This window comes from Scardinius erythrophthalmus, assembly GCF_964197995.2.
Source record: "Scardinius erythrophthalmus genome assembly, chromosome: 11".
Classification (NCBI taxonomy): domain Eukaryota; kingdom Metazoa; phylum Chordata; class Actinopteri; order Cypriniformes; family Leuciscidae; genus Scardinius; species Scardinius erythrophthalmus.
The window spans coordinates 24,829,488-24,848,238 of record NC_138231.1 but is presented as its reverse complement, the minus strand read 5'-3'; the positions used below and the strand labels follow the sequence as shown (position 1 = coordinate 24,848,238).

Here is an 18,751-nt window from a genome sequence, read left to right as displayed (position 1 = left end):
GCTGGACGATAAATTGTCCAAGAAATTATCGCGATAAACGATAATATTGTCGTTCTGAGACCATTTTCATTTAATATAATTATAATGGCATAATAATGCAGGTACACCTTTTCAACGATCTATAAACTTTTATTTCTAAAGAATATTAAACATTGAAAACAGAAAACATTTTAAATATGCAAAAAAATGAACAAAACAACCAAAAACAATGAAAGCAATGGACTCTTAGTGTCTGTTAACAAAATAAATGTCTGTTAATAAATAAAATGGATGTAAACAAAATTGCACTTCAAAAAATCTTAAACATTAGGCTTTAGACATTAGGCTTAAATAGTGATACATTCCATAACAGGCAAAACTGACAGTTAGGACCTTTGTAAACAAATAAAAAAAAAAGCCTCAACAAGCCATATCGTACAATTTTGCACTGTTACTCCTGTTACTTTGTCCTCCTGTTACTTTGTCAAGTGATTGTGTACTGTCGGGAAGACGGAGACGCACTTTATTGCGTGTATGATACACACTGAAAATACTTGGTTAGGATTAGGGGTGAGGAGTGCGTGCGTATTACACGCCATAAAGAGTGTATCATATGCACGCAAAAACTATTTTGGGCGTATAAATGGCACGAGAAATAACATTCGTGGTATAGATATGCATTTTCATGTGATAGGGCTCGCTGTCGCAACTCACAACTAGCGTCTTCTCTCCCTCCCGGCAGTCGCCTCAAACAGTCCCGCCGGCGCTTTCCCATACAAAGACCATGTGACTGACAAGCGCCGCGGCGCCGCCTCCCCACACAAAGACCATGCAACTGACAACAAGAGGGTTCACTCCTCCTCCTATACGCTAAAGAACCAAGCGAGAGTGGTCATCCAGTCTCTTTGGTAGAGAGAGAGAGAGACGAGGAAAACAAACAAGCATGCAAATGGAATTATCGCGGCCGGAAAAATTATCGAGCTCATTTTTTTTATCGTGCGATTAATCGACTTATCGACTATCGCGACAGGCCTATGTATGATTTTTAAATAATTAATTTGCATTTTATTGCATGACATAAGTATTTGATCACCTACCAACCAGTAAGAATTCCGGCTCTCACAGACCTGTTAGTTTTTCTTTAAGAAGCCCTCCTGTTCTCCACTCATTACCTGTATTAACTGCACCTGTTTGAACTCGTTACCTGTATAAAAGACAGCTGTCCACACACTCAATCAAACAGACTCCAACCTCTCCACAATGGCCAAGACCAGAGAGCTGTGTAAGGACATCAGGGATAAAACTGTAGACCCGCACAAGGCTGGGATGGGCTACAGGACAATAGGCAAGCAGCTTGGTGAGAAGGCAACAACTGTTGGCGCAATTATTAGAAAATGGAAGAAGTTCAAGATGACGGTCAATCTCCCTCGGGCTAGGGCACCATGCAAGATCTCACCTCTTGGGATCAATGATCATGAGGAAGGTGAGGGATCAGCCCAGAACTACACAGCAGGACCTGGTCAATGACCTGAAGAGAGATGGGACCACAGTCTCAAAGAAAACCATTAGTAACACACTACGCCGTCATGGATTAAAATCCTGCAGCGCACGCAAGGTCCCCCTGCTCAAGCCAGCGCATGTCCAGGCCTGTCTGAAGTTTGCCAATGATCATCTGGATGATCCAGAGGAGGAATGGGAGAAGGTCATGTGGTCTGATGAGACAAAAATAGAGCTTTTTGGTCCTAAACTCCACTCGCCGTGTTTGGAGGAAGAAGAAGGATGAGTACAACCCCAAGAACACCATCCCAACCTTGAAGCATGGAGGTGGAAACATCATTCTTTGGGGATGCTTTTCTGCAAAGGGGACAGGACGACTGCACCGCATTGAGGGGAGGATGGATGGGGCCATGTATCACGAGATCTTGGCCAACAACCTCCTTCCCTCAGTAAGAGCATTGAAGATGGGTCGTGGCTGGGTCTTCCAGCATGACAACGACCCGAAACACACAGCCAGGGCAACTAAGGAGTGGCTCCGTAAGAAGCATCTCAAGGTCCTGGAGTGGCCTAGCCAGTCTCCAGACCTGAACCCAATAGAAAATCTTTGGAGGGAGCAGGAAGTCCGTATTGCCCAGCGCCCCGAAACCTGAAGGATCTGGAGAAGGTCTGCATGGAGGAGTGGGCCAAAATCCCTGCTGCAGTGTGTGCAAACCTGGTCAAGAACTACAGGAAACGTATGATCTCTGTAATTGCAAACAAAGGTTTCTGTACCAAGTTCTGTTTTTCTGATGTATCAAATACTTATGTCATGCAATAAAATGCAAATTAATATCTTAAAAATCATAAAATGTGATTTTATGGATTTTTGTTTTAGATTCCGTCACTCACAGTTAAAGAGTACCTATGATAAAAATTACAGACTTCTACATGCTTTGTAAGTGGGAAAACCTTCAAAATCGGCAGTGTATCAAATACCTGTTTTCCCCACTGTATATCTTTTGAGCTAATTTGCTACACCACCCTCAGAGAGAGCAACTTCCCCTGAACCCACAGGAGGATCTGGTGAGCCTGCTTGTATAAGGGGCGCAACCGCAGACCCCCCTGATGGTTTATGTTAGAGACCACCGATGTGTTGTCTGTACAGAAACTTCCTCAGAAACCGATGTATCCACTCTGCCAAAAAATCTACTAAGGGATCCAGTCTCTCGAGACTGGCTACAGGTGTAGCTTGAGCAGCAAGCGCAGTGCCCTGAAGCGGCGAACCAGCAGGCAGCAACTGATTTGTCTGCTCTAGAGCCCTCCTCGGAGTGAGTGAGCAACCTAATGCCGCTATGTTTCCCGGACGGACGTTCGGAGAAGCACTCGCTGGGAACCACTGCGCCCTGGGAAAAAAATGCAAGCCTCGACGAAGTGGTTGTTAGTCTAATTTGCTTTTCTGACAAAGCTCCGGTTTCTCGGCTGGCCAGTCAATGTTTAGTTTGGCTATGGCGCAAGTGACAATATTCACAAGCTCCTAAAAATGCAGGAGTCTGAAGTGAAGATTCTTCAGTGTCTCTTCTCTCGATACAAACAATATCCAGCTCCTCAGAACTGGATGATTGCTGTACCTTCACTCGTGGCGGAAGTAACCGCAGAGCATGCTTACAGACCCTGATACGAAACACTGGACCTGGCAGGTGAAGGCAGAGAAAGGGTGAGGCCCGTCTCTAACCCCTCTGCCAGATCCATGTGCGAACCCCACAACCTGAGCCGCCACACTGCCTTGGCAGAAGCGGGACCCGAGCCTCGAGGTACATGAGCAGAGGCGCCCTCCTTGAACGCAGCGTTCTCAACGGTAGCAGCTCACAATGCTCACATTTCGGCCCCTCAGGGGCTGACTAAGCTTGCTGCACTGCAAACAAACAAGCAACACATAGTACATGTATATCCCCATCTGTGATATAACGTGGGCAGGGATGAACACACTTCCTGAACAGCTGTGCGCTCACCATTATTTTTATTTTTTTTCACAGCGTCTTGTTTCCTTGTAAGGAAAACAGATATTTTGAATTATAATAACATTTTGTAATATTAGTGTTTTTGACTGTATTTTTGATCAAATAAATGCAGTCTTTTCAAAAAAACTAAAATCTTACTGAGAGCTGTAGTTCATATATATAATTTTGCAATGCTGTTAGCAAATATATGTTGGAACAGAGCAGCACTGTTGAAGCAGTTTAGAAAAATAGGCAGAAGATGATGCATGTGGTAGGGATTTTTTAATGATAGTAAAAGCATAGTCCATATTAAGACATTAAGACTGCTCCTCTAAACAATTCCCAATCTAGCTTAGTCTGTTGATTATTAACTGGGGTAATATTAAATCATGAATATGAAAACTGACATGTTTTTATGGTCTTGGTCTCGACTCCTAAAGACTCGGACTCGACTCGGACTTGCTTCCTCAAAGACTCGGTCTTGACTCGGACTCGACTGAATTTGAAAACCAACGGACTCGGTCTCGACACGGACTCGACCCTTCAAAGACTCGGTCTTGACTCGGACTCGGCATAGGCGGTCTCGTCCCCATCACTAATTGAGCTCCCCTGGAACATGAACGGCACGAAGCGACCTCAGATGCTTCTGACTCCATAGGAGGAGGTGGGAGGCGAGTCGCGACATGCGACGGGAGCGTAGACCACCTTGACGGTTGATGTACGCAACGGTCGCAGTGTTGTCCGTACGGACCAGTACATGCTTGTGTCTTGTGTATTACTGTTTTTGACTGTATTTTTGATCAAATAAATGCAGTCTTTTCAAAAAAACTAAAATCTTACTGAGAGCTGTAGTTCATATATATAATTTTGCAATGCTGTTAGCAAATATATGTTGGAACAGAGCAGCACTGTTGAAGCAGTTTAGAAAAATAGGCAGAAGATGATGCATGTGGTAGGGATTTTTTAATGATAGTAAAAGCATAGTCCATATTAAGACATTAAGACTGCTCCTCTAAACAATTCCCAATCTAGCTTAGTCTGTTGATTATTAACTGGGGTAATATTAAATCATGAATATGAAAACTGACATGTTTTTATGGTCTTGGTCTCGACTCCTAAAGACTCGGACTCGACTCGGACTTGCTTCCTCAAAGACTCGGTCTTGACTCGGACTCGACTGAATTTGAAAACCAACGGACTCGGTCTCGACACGGACTCGACCCTTCAAAGACTCGGTCTTGACTCGGACTCGGCATAGGCGGTCTCGTCCCCATCACTAATTGAGCTCCCCTGGAACATGAACGGCACGAAGCGACCTCAGATGCTTCTGACTCCATAGGAGGAGGTGGGAGGCGAGTCGCGACATGCGACGGGAGCGTAGACCACCTTGACGGTTGATGTACGCAACGGTCGCAGTGTTGTCCGTACGGACCAGTACATGCTTGTGTCTGAGAAACCCCTTGAGGCGACACAAAGCTAGACATACTGCTTGCAACTCTAGGCAGTTGATGTGCCAATGCAGCTGGGGCCCCGTCCACAGACCCGAGACTGCATGCCCGTTGTACGTGGCCCCCCAACCCATGGCAGAGGCATCCGTGAAAACCACAGCATGCCTGGAAACCTGGACTAAGGGCACTCCAGCCCGTAGAAACACGGGGTCCGACCATGGGAAGAAGGTTTGGCGACAGCGCGGGGTAACTTTGACCCGGAGCATGCCGCTCTGCCACGCCCACCTCGGGACTCGATCATGAAGCCAGCGCTGAAGCGGTCTCATATGTAACAGGCCGAGCGGCGTTACTGCGGCTGCGGCTGCCATATGCCCCTGGAGCCTCTGAAATTGTTTCAGTGGAACCGCTGTCCTGCCTCGAAAGGACCTGAGGCAGGTGAACACTGACTGGACGCACTCCTCCGTGAGGCGCGCAGTCCAGGCGACCGAGTCCAGTTCCATACCGAGATAAGAGATCCTCTGCACAGGGCAGAGTTTGCTCTTATCCCAGCTGACCTGAAGCCCCAACCGGTTGAGGTGCTGAAGCACCATGTCCCCGTGATCGCACAACACCTCGCGAGTGAGCTAGAATGAGCCAGTCGTCGAGATAGTTGAGAATGCGAACGCATTGTTCTCTCAGGGGAACAATGGCCGCCTTCGTGACTTTCGTGAAGACACGGGGCAACTGGGCCAGCCGGAAAGGTAGGACTTTGTACTGACACGCTCGACCCTCGAACGCAAACCGTAGAAACGGTCTGTGTCGAGGAAGAATCGAGACGTGAAAGTATGCGTCCTTCAGGTCAATCGCTGCCAACCAATCCTGGGGACGGATGCATTCGAAAATGCGCTTCTGCTTGAGCATTTTGAACGGGAGTTTGTACAGGGCCCGATTCAAAACTCGCAGGTCCAGGATTGGCTATAACCAACCGCCTTTCTTGGGTACAATGAAGTAGGGGCTGTAAAACCCAAACCTCATCTTGGCAGGAGGGACCGGCTCGAACGCGTCCTTCGCCAGCAGGACATCGATCTCTTCCACAAGACAGGGGCACCCACTGACCGCACACGGGTGAAGGGGACGCCCCTGAACTTGGGAGGCCGGCGTGCAAACTGAATTGCATAGCCGAACCGGATGGTGCGGATGAGCCATCGGGACGGACCCGGAAGCGCTAGCCAGGCTTCCAGATACCGTCTCAACAAACCCACCCGAACCACCGGCGTACCCGCGGAGGGGCAGCGAGGTGGAAGACAGGGACCTGGCTCTGGTGGCATTGTAGCGACCGAGAGCGGGGTCTGGGCGTTTTAACTTGACACCAACCTGCTTCCACCTGTGGGCAGATGGCAGAGAAGGCCCGTGGGCATTCTGCTGTGGGCTGCCCGGTGGCAAGGGGAGGGGGAGAGACGAGGAACGAGGCCCTGACTCCTCGTGACCTGGTCTCTCCGCCTCCGGGCCCAGCTGCAGACAGGAGCGACGCAGCCGAGGCTGCGTCACTGCTATCCGCGAGCTGGGGAGAGGGGAATGGGAGTGGCGCCGTTCGGGGGCGGCGCGCACTGCCATTCTGACCCTCTCGGACGGAGGAGACTGGTCTTACTGGTCTGCCAGACTCGACCGTAAGGGGAAACGAGGAGCGAGGCCCGGGGGCATTGAGTCCTGGTTTCCGCCTCCTCACCCAGCGAGAGAGGAGAGTGACAAGGCTGTAGCCCTCACTGTCATCTGAGCACTGGGGCCCGTGAGTGACTCAGAGGAAGTGGACTGCTCAAACTTTGGGTACCACTGACTGGATGACCAGCGGCGGAACAGAAATTAAATTCTCCACCCGGCCCTCCCCCGGGGGAAGGAGTGGTGATGACACGCACTCCCGAAGAGCAGACATCACATACTCCGGATCGCTCCTCTCAGGGTCGTTTCCCTTCCCTTTGCTGGGGGGAAGCGAACTCCGAGCGGGCTGGTTTTGAGGCGCTTCTGGACCACCAGTGTGGACATCGTCTGACCGAGGGCCAGCGCTGTGACTAATCACGGTCAGTCACTAAGCGCAGCTCCACCCCGAATCAGAACAACCCACGTGCACTGAATGTGCAGGGGTAGTGAGAGAGGAAAAACTTCTGCATATTTAGGCATGTTTGGCTTGCCATATTGGCACCAAAATGCTACCATACTGCCAAAATTTTTCACACGCATCCAGGCAATTTAGACCCAGGAAGTGTGGCTGTCAAGTCTGAATCTTCAGCACGAGAACACACCATACAGTAGGAACTCAGCATCATTTTCAGAGTATAACAGCTCTCTCTCCGATGTAGCGATCGACATCTGTCCTCCCCTGGGGCCCTGAATGAAATGCTTGGTCCCTCATGAGAAGGACCAAAATCCCATTCAAAGCCTCGGCGGCACACGGCACGCTGAGCGGCTCAAGCCTTTACGAGAAAGGGGAGACGAATAACGTGCCGACGTGGTCATGCACTCATGAGAGAACATGAACCACCCATGAACGCAGTCAACACACTGATTAAGCATGTGAAACAGCGATCATGGCCATCAACCAGGCATGCAAGACAGTGAACGTGGCCATTGCCTCGATGACACATGGCACGCTGAGCGTTCAAGCTCTCAGGCAGGACGAACAACGTGCCGACGTGGTCATGCTCTCATGTAGAGAGCACAAACCACCCACGAACACAGTCTCAGCATGTTTGCGATGCGCTAGAGGAGTGAGTGGTTCGTGCTCACTGTAACCCTCAGATCATCAATGTTATTCGCCAAAGTAGCCCTCTTCTGGTGCACCAGAAGAGAAACTAGATTGGGAAATAAGCAAAGGGACTCACCTCATAGAGGCACGCGAGTCTTGATCTTGACCGCGCATCTTGAGCGCCGAATGACGCGCGGTGGGTCGCTGTGAAAACCCGCGCTGTCAACCGGCGCTCGACGGCACACGGCACGCTGAGCGGCTCGAGCCTTTAAAAAGGGGAGACGAACAACGTGCCGACGTGGTCATGCACTCATGAGAGAACATGAACCACCCACGAACGTAGCCTCACGCACTGATTAGGCATGTGAAACAATGAACATGGCCGTCAAATGAGGACAGGAAACGATCGCATCCAGAAAAACACGAGTGAAACGTCATCCTGAAAACGACGCGATCTTCACTCGTGTTGCTTTCAGTAAGAAAGTACTCTCTTTATTGTGCTGAAGCACACAGGGACCCAACGTGGCAACACAGCGGGGAAACTGCAAGCCCGCTGTGCGCACTCAACCGTTTACCAGCTGTGAAAACAGCTTTTGAATTAACAGTGTGTAGACACAGCCGGCAGACAGGAAATCGCGCGGTCGCTGAAACGCCGTCACGCCAACACAGAGAGATCCCTTCCCGAAACAGCAGACTCGTAGAGCGTAAGATAGGTCGGCTCCGAAGCTAAAAGCACTATGCATGCGTTGCTTCCGCCTTTTATACCCGCGCTGGTAGGTGGGCTGCGGAATGCAAATCCTGCATGCCAATTTTCATTGGCTCGTTTTAATTCACTCGTAGGCAATTGGTCTCCCTTGCGTGATCTCAATTCATCAGGGAACTCCCCCGACAACACGTCGGAGTTCCCAGGACGAAAGGGAACCATAGTTGTGCTGCAGTTAATCATTTATTAATTTAATAACTTAAAGCACTTAATAAGCAATCTTCATTCATCCAGACCAATAGGTGTCAGGATAGCATCAAAGATCATTGGAAAAAAGTAGAATTAGTACAAAAACATACTATGGGGACCATTTACACTTTGTTGTATAGACCGATAGTCAGTGCATCGTGAGGTCCACACCATACCATGTTGACAAACTATGAGTGTTTCAACACTCGTGCATGTACAGTGTGTTTGTACGCAGCAATAAATGCTGCCTAATTAACCACATAGATCAAATGCCCTCTCCGTGGACTCGGGTTTACTGGCACTTCCTCAGGAACATATGCCACGTTGAGTTCATTTCCCTGCTCCACTGCACAAGAGCTGCAAGATGCTTCACTTGCTGCGTGGATCTGACAAAATCCCTACACTCCACGTACAGCACATTAAAACATCAGCATGTAAATGCACAAAGATACACAAACACACATGCTCCCTGACATGAGAGTTTTAGACTGTAGTTGATCGTAATTGGCTCTGGAAAGACAGAACCAATCAAGCCCAGTGGGAGAAGGACTCAGGACACATTCTGTAGTAAAGGGTGTGTGTGTGTGTGTGTGTGTGTGTGTGTGTGTGTGTATGTGTGCGTGCATGCGTGTGTGTTACAGGTTATTTATGGCTTAAATGAGATGAGGGTGAGGCAGACTGTGATTAATTAGTCTTGTAATAAAATGAGATTAATGCTTTTAATTTGAGTAATTAGGCCTGTGTGCATACTGTTGAGAATGTTGTCTGGGCGTTGCCTCTGAAGACTGATAAGATAGTCGGCCATGTTGATTATTTTATTTTTGAGGCATAATCACACACAGCTGGCTTCTACAACATCTAGTTTGAAGGGTTATATTTTTATGTTGATATATCTATCTTTTTTGTAACACTTTATAATAATGTTACATTTGTTTATGCATTAGGTATCACTATAACTAATAATGAACAATACTGAGTTAATGTGCTCATAGGGATGGTCAGCCATACATTTTTTTATAATCATGACATTTTACAATAATATTTTATTTGTTCAGTAATAGATAATGCATGTCCAGTTGTAATCGCAAAATAAACCCAGACGGCGCAATTAGGACCCCAACGCGAGAAAAATATATAGCTCCTAACTAGCAGCTTTTAGCCTAGACGAATGAATAAATTCAAACAAGAAGGATATGTAAAGGATAATGTACAGTCGTATCACTTATTGCATAGCTTTTCACAATATAAATAATGAGGGGGACATAAAATATTGATTTGAGAAGAAACTGTTTTAAAATCTTACCTTTTATTATTTTATAATCCATTATAGTGTACAAATCAACCTGTAACGAAATTCGTTGATTAGGGAAGAAGGAGGTGGGAACCGGTGAACGTTCAACATAACTTAAATCACCAAATAAACAAACAACAAATCGAAAGTAAAACGGCAGCCTCTCATGGACGACTGCCGCATAAAAACATAATACAACACAACATAAAATCCAGGGACCTGATGTATAAACATTGCGTATGCACAAAAAAGGCATTGAAATGTGCGAAAGCATTTTTCCGCGCATATATCCGTAAATATGTCCAGTGCATACACTCTTTTACTGGAGTGAGTGAAGAAATTAAGTAAACAGAATGATTTAAACTCTGTTTTACATCTGATATACACATTTAGATTAAATATGCCACTCTCATTAATAGAGTTAAGCACTGAAATTTCATGAAATCATTATCCAGAAGTTACAGTATTTTTATATTAATTTAAATAGAAATATTTGTAGTGGATGCACTGATTTTGAACACTTTTCCTGTGGAATGCTGTGTTTTAATGTTTTAACTACAGCAAGGATTGCTTGGCGCATGATAATTCTGCTTTGAATTGTGTTATAAATAGCAGAACTATTTTGCACGAATAATGATCAATGATGCACACTTACCCTGTCTAAGCAGGTGGCTTAGCAACATAGACAGTATAATGACAGACTCTGAAGGACTCGCTTTTTGATCAAATGGTCCATTGGCCAGTTTCTCCAATGACAGTAGGCTGTAGAACCTCTGCTGCACACAGTTGGTGTCATGCACAGACAGACAGTAGCCTAATGATAACCATTTTCGGGGTCTTCCCAGTATTATGAAAAATACTATTGTATTTGAAGGATAGAATTTCAAGGAAACAAGATATGCACGTTTCATTTTTTTAAATGTTTTATCAGTGACACGCTTAGTCAGACAATTATTTACACTGCAAAAAAATAAGGCCCATCTGTTTCCATTAACAATAAACCATCCTAAAATATATGTTTAGCTCATAGGCAAAATTGCATAAATTTAATTTGCTTAAAGCAATTAAAAATGGCCTACTATTTGGCCAGTGTAATAACTCAGAATAACTCTTCTCTCAAAACTTTCTCTGAAATGTATTATATACAATATTGATTTATTTATTCTAAAACAAGGCAAGGATACTGAAAGAGTTTTAGTAATGTAATGCGACGGCACATAGTCCTTATCTAATATTTTCCTAATGTCTTGTGTTAAACATGCTATCACATGTATGGGAATATGCATGGAAATTATATGCAGATGACATTATGCATAGTAAAACGAGGAAGTGTGAGCTCCATATATGGTTATTTCGGGGAGGAGATGGGGTAGAGACGCATGTATGCGCAATCTTCTGCTGACTGGGTTTTATAAACGGAATTTTGCGCAGGTTCTGGTGTATGCATGGTTTTATAAATCTGAAAACTGTTGTGCGTATGCAAAATCTTGCTTTTGTGCGAATGCACACTTTTAGGATGAAATCTATCGAAGGTTTACATGAGGCCCTAGGTCTGGTCCTCTCTTCTCCTTCACTATCGTCACTCCTTCCGGAGTTCCTCCGTGGGACTCGAGACCGGTGTGGTGCACAGGTGACGCTCATTAGCACTCGTGCCACCAGCCTCGCTCCCTTCCCACGGCTCTCAGCCTTGCCCTGCTTGCCATACAACCATTCTAGTAACAAGACAAACACGTCAGCACTATATTACTGTAGGCCTTATATTAATAATAAAGTCCTCTGGTCTCATTAAATAGTTTATACCAAGTTTAGGCTTATAACCAGGGTTAGGTGCTTCCACATTCACCTATCAGTGTCATTCACCTATCATTTCCATCTGATTTTAGGGATAACTTATGGATAGGGTTAGGGTTAGGTTTAGGGGTAAGGAAATGGTTAGCAATAGATTTTCGGACAGTAATGTTGATTCAGGAGCTTCAGGAACAGGTCTTTCTTGGCAAAATCACAGTGACTGCAGTGTGTTACACCAAATTCTACAACACTGGCCTCAAATAACTGGATAAGCGGTCATTATACATTGTTGCAATACATTGTGACTGACCAATCAGAATAAAATATTTGAGAGAGCCATGTAAAATAACATAATTTAATGTATAAAGTATCATGAACTAACAATGAGCAATACAATGTTAATGTTAATTACATACTAAAACATTTTTTTACAGTTAATAGTTTACAATAGTTTAATTTAAAATTAACATAAACTTAGACTACTTCTAAATTTAATAACTAATGAAATCATACAATTTTAAACACCTTCAAAAAACTCCTTTGACTTTTTTCAATTGCTAAATAAAATTGATTTTTTTTTTTAGGTGTGTGTAAATTCTACACACACACACACAAGTTTTTATTTAAGTAGACATAACATAATAGTATTTCTTAAAGACAAACATGTAGGAGACCATTTTTCCTTGAACATGAAAAAAAGAAGGAAATATCAGAGAGGTATAGACTCTACATTGCAAGTGAGCAGCAAATCTTGAAAATCCAAACTAATTCCAAAGCACCGATCCGACTGCTTATACCTCGGTCACCATGATTTTGCAGATTAAGACATTCCTAAATTTAACATTTTGTTAATCCTGGAACAACAACCCTGTCTGAAAAAAAATTCCTAGACCTAACCCTACCCATAACTTATCCCTAAAATCATAGGGAAATAATAGGTGAATAACACTGATGTAGAGGCACATAACCCTGGCTGTAAGCCTAAACTTGACATAAACTGTAAACTTGTCCATCAAATCTGATTGGTTGATTGGAATGTTGTTCCAGGATCAACAAAGATATTAATCCAGGAACATGCTGCACACAGTGAAATCATGTTCACCTTATTACTTACTCACTCATTCGAGCAGCAACACTCTCCTGTTCTTGCTCGTATGAGAAGCCAGACATAGATGGCATGGCACTTGTGGCGACGAGGGATGAACCTCTGAAACACAGAAACTGATTGTGATTGGTTACAATGTTTAACCACAGCAAAAACAATTATGAAATATCGAGAACAGACAATCACAACATTTTTCATAATTTGTTAATCGCAGCTATAATGGTAATTGTAACTTGTAAATACTGATGTATATTAATGTTTTAATGTATATTAATAGTAATGTATGTGTTGTTTTTGCAGATTATCCATGACCGGATACGGACACACATGACCAGGAGCAGGATGATGTGGAATTCTTTACCTGGAGGACTCTACGCACTTCCTGAGTTCTCCAGCGACCTCACCCTCTTCCCCTTCTACTACTCGACACTCGGTGAGTGTGTGTGTGTGTGTGTGTGTGTGTGTGTGTGTGTGCGTGTGTGTCTGTGTGTGTGTGTGTGTGTGTGTGTGTGTGTGTGCATCTCCTCACCACCTCCAGCTCAATGCCGTAAAACTTTGTTGCAGTGAAAATGAAATCATAACTCAGATAGATGTTGGTTTCCCTCCAAGCAGTCTATCTGTGTGTGTGTGTGTGTGTGTGTGTGTGTGTGTGTGTGTGTGTGTGTGTAATCTCATAGTGAATGGTGAACATATGTGTTCACCATATTCCTCCCTAAGCATGGCCTGTGTGTTTGCATGCTCATGTAGGGGTTTGTGATGGATTTGTCCCTGGGCTTCACATGTCAGCAGTAAATCTGTATTGCAGAAGTGATAGATGGTCTATACACTGCTGTCACAGGTGTTGTTAGTCTCACTTTCCATAATTTTGATGACAGGGCAGTTTAGACTCCCTGTCTGTGGCCATAACTTGAGAGAACTTCACTGTGCCGTGATATACGGTGTGATTCGCTCTGCCTGGGCAACACTATAAATCCGGCTACCTGCAATACATGCTGTTTATTAGGTAATGAGATATCATCCAACATGGCCAGTGGATTGCACCGATGGTTTGATGTGTCCCTGTCTTCTTTGAAAATGTTTTAGATGTTGAGGCTTGCATACACAATGACACAATGCTTGATTCCTTTGTTCACAGCTCTGCGAATTATTATTATTATTATTATTATTATTTATAATTTCCTGCCACATCAGGGTGGTTGTTCTGAAGCCAGTGAGTGGTCAATTAAAACATGAGCTTGGAAAGTCTGTAAATGTACTGTTCCCTCTCGAGGGAACTCGCGCTGCGTCATATGACGACACTTTCGGGAATGCCTTCAGTGTGACAGTGTCAGCTAGTCCAATTCTGATTGGCGCTGCATCGCCCCGTTACATGTGATGGCGTAACACGTAACGCTATTTGGTGTTTGTTTGTCCCCTAGGCCATACAAAAGCTTAGCTCTATTAGTGAATGAAATGACGAGTGAGCAGCAGCAGTTTAAGAAGTGTGTTCCTCCCTTCCCACGTTACATCACGGGTGGGAATACACACGACTTTTGTGTAAGCTGCCTGGGAGCAGAGCACGCACAATCAGCTCTCTAGGGGGCTGACTGAGCGCAATGTGAACGGCTTCCTTTGAGAACGCTTCACTCCCACCTGGCTTTGTTTGATGAAAGCAGCCAGGTTTGTGCTCCCCACCGTTCATGCGGCTTCACTCGTGGGGATCGCAGATGGAGCTAGTGGAGGAGGTGTTTGAGATGGCTTTGGACCTTTCTCAGCTATCAACCGCCTGCTCCAGTGCTCAGACTCGGGATACGGAAGCTCGCTCTGCGGCTTCTAGTTGGAGTGCTTGATGTTGGGTTTGTCCAGCTCTGAGGAGTTGGACGTACTCAGCATCAATGCGGCAGATTTGGGTGACATCAACATGCTAGCTGGTGGGTAAGGCGTAGTGTTGGGTCCGAGTCCACCTTTGTCGAGTCCGAGTCAAGTCCAAGTCCTTACCAATCGAGTCCGAGTCCAAGTCCGAGTCCAAATGGGCCCGAGTCGGACTTGAGTCCGAGTCCTTAACATCCGAGTTCGAATCAAGTCCGGCCGAGTCCACAAAGATTTCAATGATTTGAAATTGACCTTTCACAAAGACCCGCCCCTCTTAGTTACCGTTGCTACGTCTGACAAGCCATTCCGCTCTCACTCCACACATCATGTTCTCACACAGTGAAAAATTTATTGCGGAGTAAAGAGGATACTGACAATGCGCCAACAGACAAGATACAGCAGGTTCCTTTTGGTATAAAATAAAGTCTCAGCTTTAAAATTGAGTAATTTTTGTAAAATTCAAACAATAAATACCATTTTGTGGTGCTTTACTGTATAGCGCTAGTTCAAGCAGCATGTGAACTGATCATCTATTTTAGTTATAGCACGATTTAAACATGAATGAACATTAGAAATGCAAAAAGATGTCAATACACACCTTTTGGTTTTGGTTTGATTTGTTTGTCAGACAAAAATGGTGGATATCTGCATTATGATTGGTCACATTATTCAGAATCTGCAAGGTAATGCTCAAGAATGCAACATGATGTATTAAAAGCCAGGGGTAAACGTTTGAGCAAGAAGATGGTGATGTGTACATTTTTCTTGACATGTTAATATCGTATTTAGCCTCTGAAGGGCAGTATTAAATTAATTAATGAACTTTTAAACAAAATAAGAACAATTTACACCAATTTACACGCCCTGGCTCTGAATGGATGTTTCCTTCTTGAGCATCACTGAATGTTTGCAGTGTCTGTATTACCGGTAGTTGTGTATGAGTCCCAGTGTGAAAATATGGATCTCAAAATCATACAATCACTGCTAGTAAAGAGTCAAATATGCAGAAGATGCTGGAAAAGCAAAGAATGTGCAGGAGCTGGAGGATTTTTCTGAAGACCATTGGGCAGTTTAACTGTTTGGGACAAACAAGGGACTCCATTAACAACAATAAAAAAATAAAATAAAAAAAAAACAGTTGTGGATCATTCAGGTAATGACACACAGTATTAAAAATCAAGCTTATGTAGTTTGTCTTGTATTTTGTGTTTGTATTTTGTCTTGTGGACTAGGCTATACTTAAAAATCTGTAATGTGAAAAAGCTTTTTCAGGGCAGTATAAAAAGAAAAACCTTTTTATGATCCTTATTATTAAAAAATAAATAAAAATAACATTTTGGAGGTTCTGCAAGGTGTATGTAAACTTATGACTAAAGTATAAATGTAACAAAAATAATAACATTATTAGAACCCAAAATGTTGCAATGGTTATCACGTCCTCATGTTGCTATGGTTACTATGTCAAATCATTGCAATTTCATGACTCACAGGACTATAATTTAGCGGGCTCACTCCCACATTTAAAAGCAGTTATCACTCCTTAAACTTTACAGTGTGAATGTAACCACTGGTCCTCTAGAAGCATGAAAAACAAAACTATTATTAAAGCTGCAAGCAGCGATGAAAGGGCCCTCGCACCCGTGCCATCAACACTCGGTGGCTTTAGGAAGACAGAGCATGGTTGGGAAATGTACATTTAAGGAGGTATATATAGTAAGAGTATGTCAAAGTTAGTAACAAAATGTTTTGTATAATGGTGATAATAGCATGCTTCATGACTCAGCTAAGTGTTGCTAGCATGTTTAGTCTGTTTCTAGCATGCTTAGTACACAATAATTATGTGGTTAGTACTGCATTACTGTGTTAACCATGTCAGTTTCTGTTGCCAGTAGGTGGCGTTATGACTATAGCTGAATATGAGCATGGATGTGTGTTCAGGACAGAACTCTTATCAAACATGTGAAGTTTGGTGCAAATTGGAAATTGCCTTCTTGAGTAACAAAAAAGTCATGTTTCATTGAATTAGCATTCTTTAGCACTTAGCTAAGCATTGTTAGCATGTTTTAACATGTTTCTAGCATGTTTAGAACTCAATGGCATTTTTAACATGTTGCTAGAACGGCATCAACGTGTTAAACATGTCACTTCCTGTTGCCAGTAGGTGGCGCTATTACTAAAAATGAACATTCTCATGTAGATGTATTCAGGCCATGACTCTTATCAAAAGTGTGAAGTTTGGGGCAGATTGGACATTCCATGCCTGAGTTACAGCAAATTCCTATTTAATTGCAATAATAGCATGCTTTAGCACTTAGCTAAGAGTTTGCTAGCATGTTTTAGCATGTTTCTAGTATGTTGTTAGCATGTTTAACACTTGCTGGCACTTTTTTATATGTTATTAGGAGTCCATAACAGTGTTAAACATGTCACTTCCTGTTGCCAGCAGGTGGCGCTATGACTGTAACTGAATATAAGCATGGTCATGTGTTCAAGACAGAACGCTTATCAAAAGTGTGAAGTTTGGGGCAGATTGGACATTCCATGCCTGAGTTACAGCAAATTCATATTTAATTGCAGTAATATCATTCTTTAGCACTTAGCTAAGTCTTTGCTAGTATGTTTTAGCATGTCTCTAGTATGTTGGTAGGATGTTTAGCACCTACTGGCATTTTTTTTATATGTTATTAGGAGTCAAGAACAGTGTTAAACGTCACTTCCTGTTGCCAGCAGGTGGCGCTATGACTATAACTAAATATGAGCATGGACATGTGTTCAAGAGATAACTCTTATCAAACGTGTGAAGTTTGGGGTAGATTGTACATTGCCTTCTTGAGTAACAACAAAGTCCTGTTTCATTGAATTATCATGCTTTAGCACTTAGCTAAGTATTGCTAGCATGTTTTAATATGTTTCTAGCATGTTTAGAACTCAATGGCATTTTTAACATGTTGCTAGAACGGCATCAACGTGTTAAACATGTCACTTCCTGTTGCCAGTAGGTGGCGCTATTACTATAACTGAATTTGAGCATAGACATGTGTTCAGGCCATGATTCTTATCAAACGTGTGATGTTTGGGGCAGATTGGACATTCCATGCCTGGGTTACAGCAAATTCCTATTTAATTGCAGTGATAGCATGCTTTAGCACTTAGCTAAGTGTTTGCTAGCATGTTTCTAGTATGTTACTAACCTGTTTAGCACTTGCTGGCTCTTTTTTATATGTTATTTGGAGACCACAACAGTGTTAAACATGTCACTTCCTGTTGACAGCAGGTGGCGCTATTACTATAACTGAATATTCTCATGTAGATGTGTTCAGGCCATGACTCTTATCAAACGTGTGAAGTTTGAGGCAGATTGGACATTCCTTGCCTGTGTTACAGCAAATTCCTATTTAATTGCAGCAATAGCATGCTTTAGCACTTAGCTAAGTGTTTGCTAGCATGTTTTAGCATTTTTCTAGTATGTTGTTAGCATGTTTAGCACTTGCTGGCACTTTTTTATGTTTTTATGTCCACAACAGTGTTTAACATGTCACTTCCTGTTGCCAGCAGGTGGCACTATGACTGTAACTGAATATGAGCATGGTCATGTGTTCAGGACAGAACGTTTATTAAAAGTGTGAAGTTTGGCGCAGATTGGACATTGCCTTCTTGAGTAACAACAACATCCTGTTTCATTGAATTAGCATGCTTTAGCACTTAGCTAAGTATTGCTAGCATGTTTTAAAATGTTTCTAGCATGTTTAGAAGTCAATGGCATTTTTAACATGTTGCTAGAATGGCATCAACGTGTTAAACATGACACTTCCTGTTACCAGTAGGTGGCGCTATTACTATAACTGAATGTTCTCATGTAGATGTGTTCAGGACAGAACGCTTATCAAAAGTGTGAAGTTTGGGGCAGATTGGACATTCCATGCCTGAGTTACAGCAAATTCCTATTTAATTGCAATAATAGCATGCTTTAGCACTTAGCTAAGAGTTTGCTAGCATGTTTTAGCATGCTTCTAGTATGTTGTTAGCATGTTTAGCACTTGCTGGCACTTTTTTATATGTTATTAGGAGTCCATAACAGTGTTAAACATGTCACTTCCTGTTGCCAGCAGGTGGCGCTATGACTGTAACTGAATATGAGCATGGTC

General features: G+C 43.6%; 1 protein-coding gene across 1 annotated transcript in view; it reads left to right on the top strand.

The window, feature by feature from the left end:
• Positions 1-18,751, top strand: part of LOC308698974 (exostosin-1) — a gene marked incomplete at its 5' end in the record, with an annotated part of 490,507 nt that overhangs the window by 362,407 nt on the left and 109,349 nt on the right. The window contains one exon of the mRNA XM_081379482.1: positions 13,056-13,188. Coding sequence (XP_081235608.1) covers positions 13,056-13,188 — 133 coding nt within the window. The remainder of the gene's footprint in view (positions 1-13,055; positions 13,189-18,751) is intronic.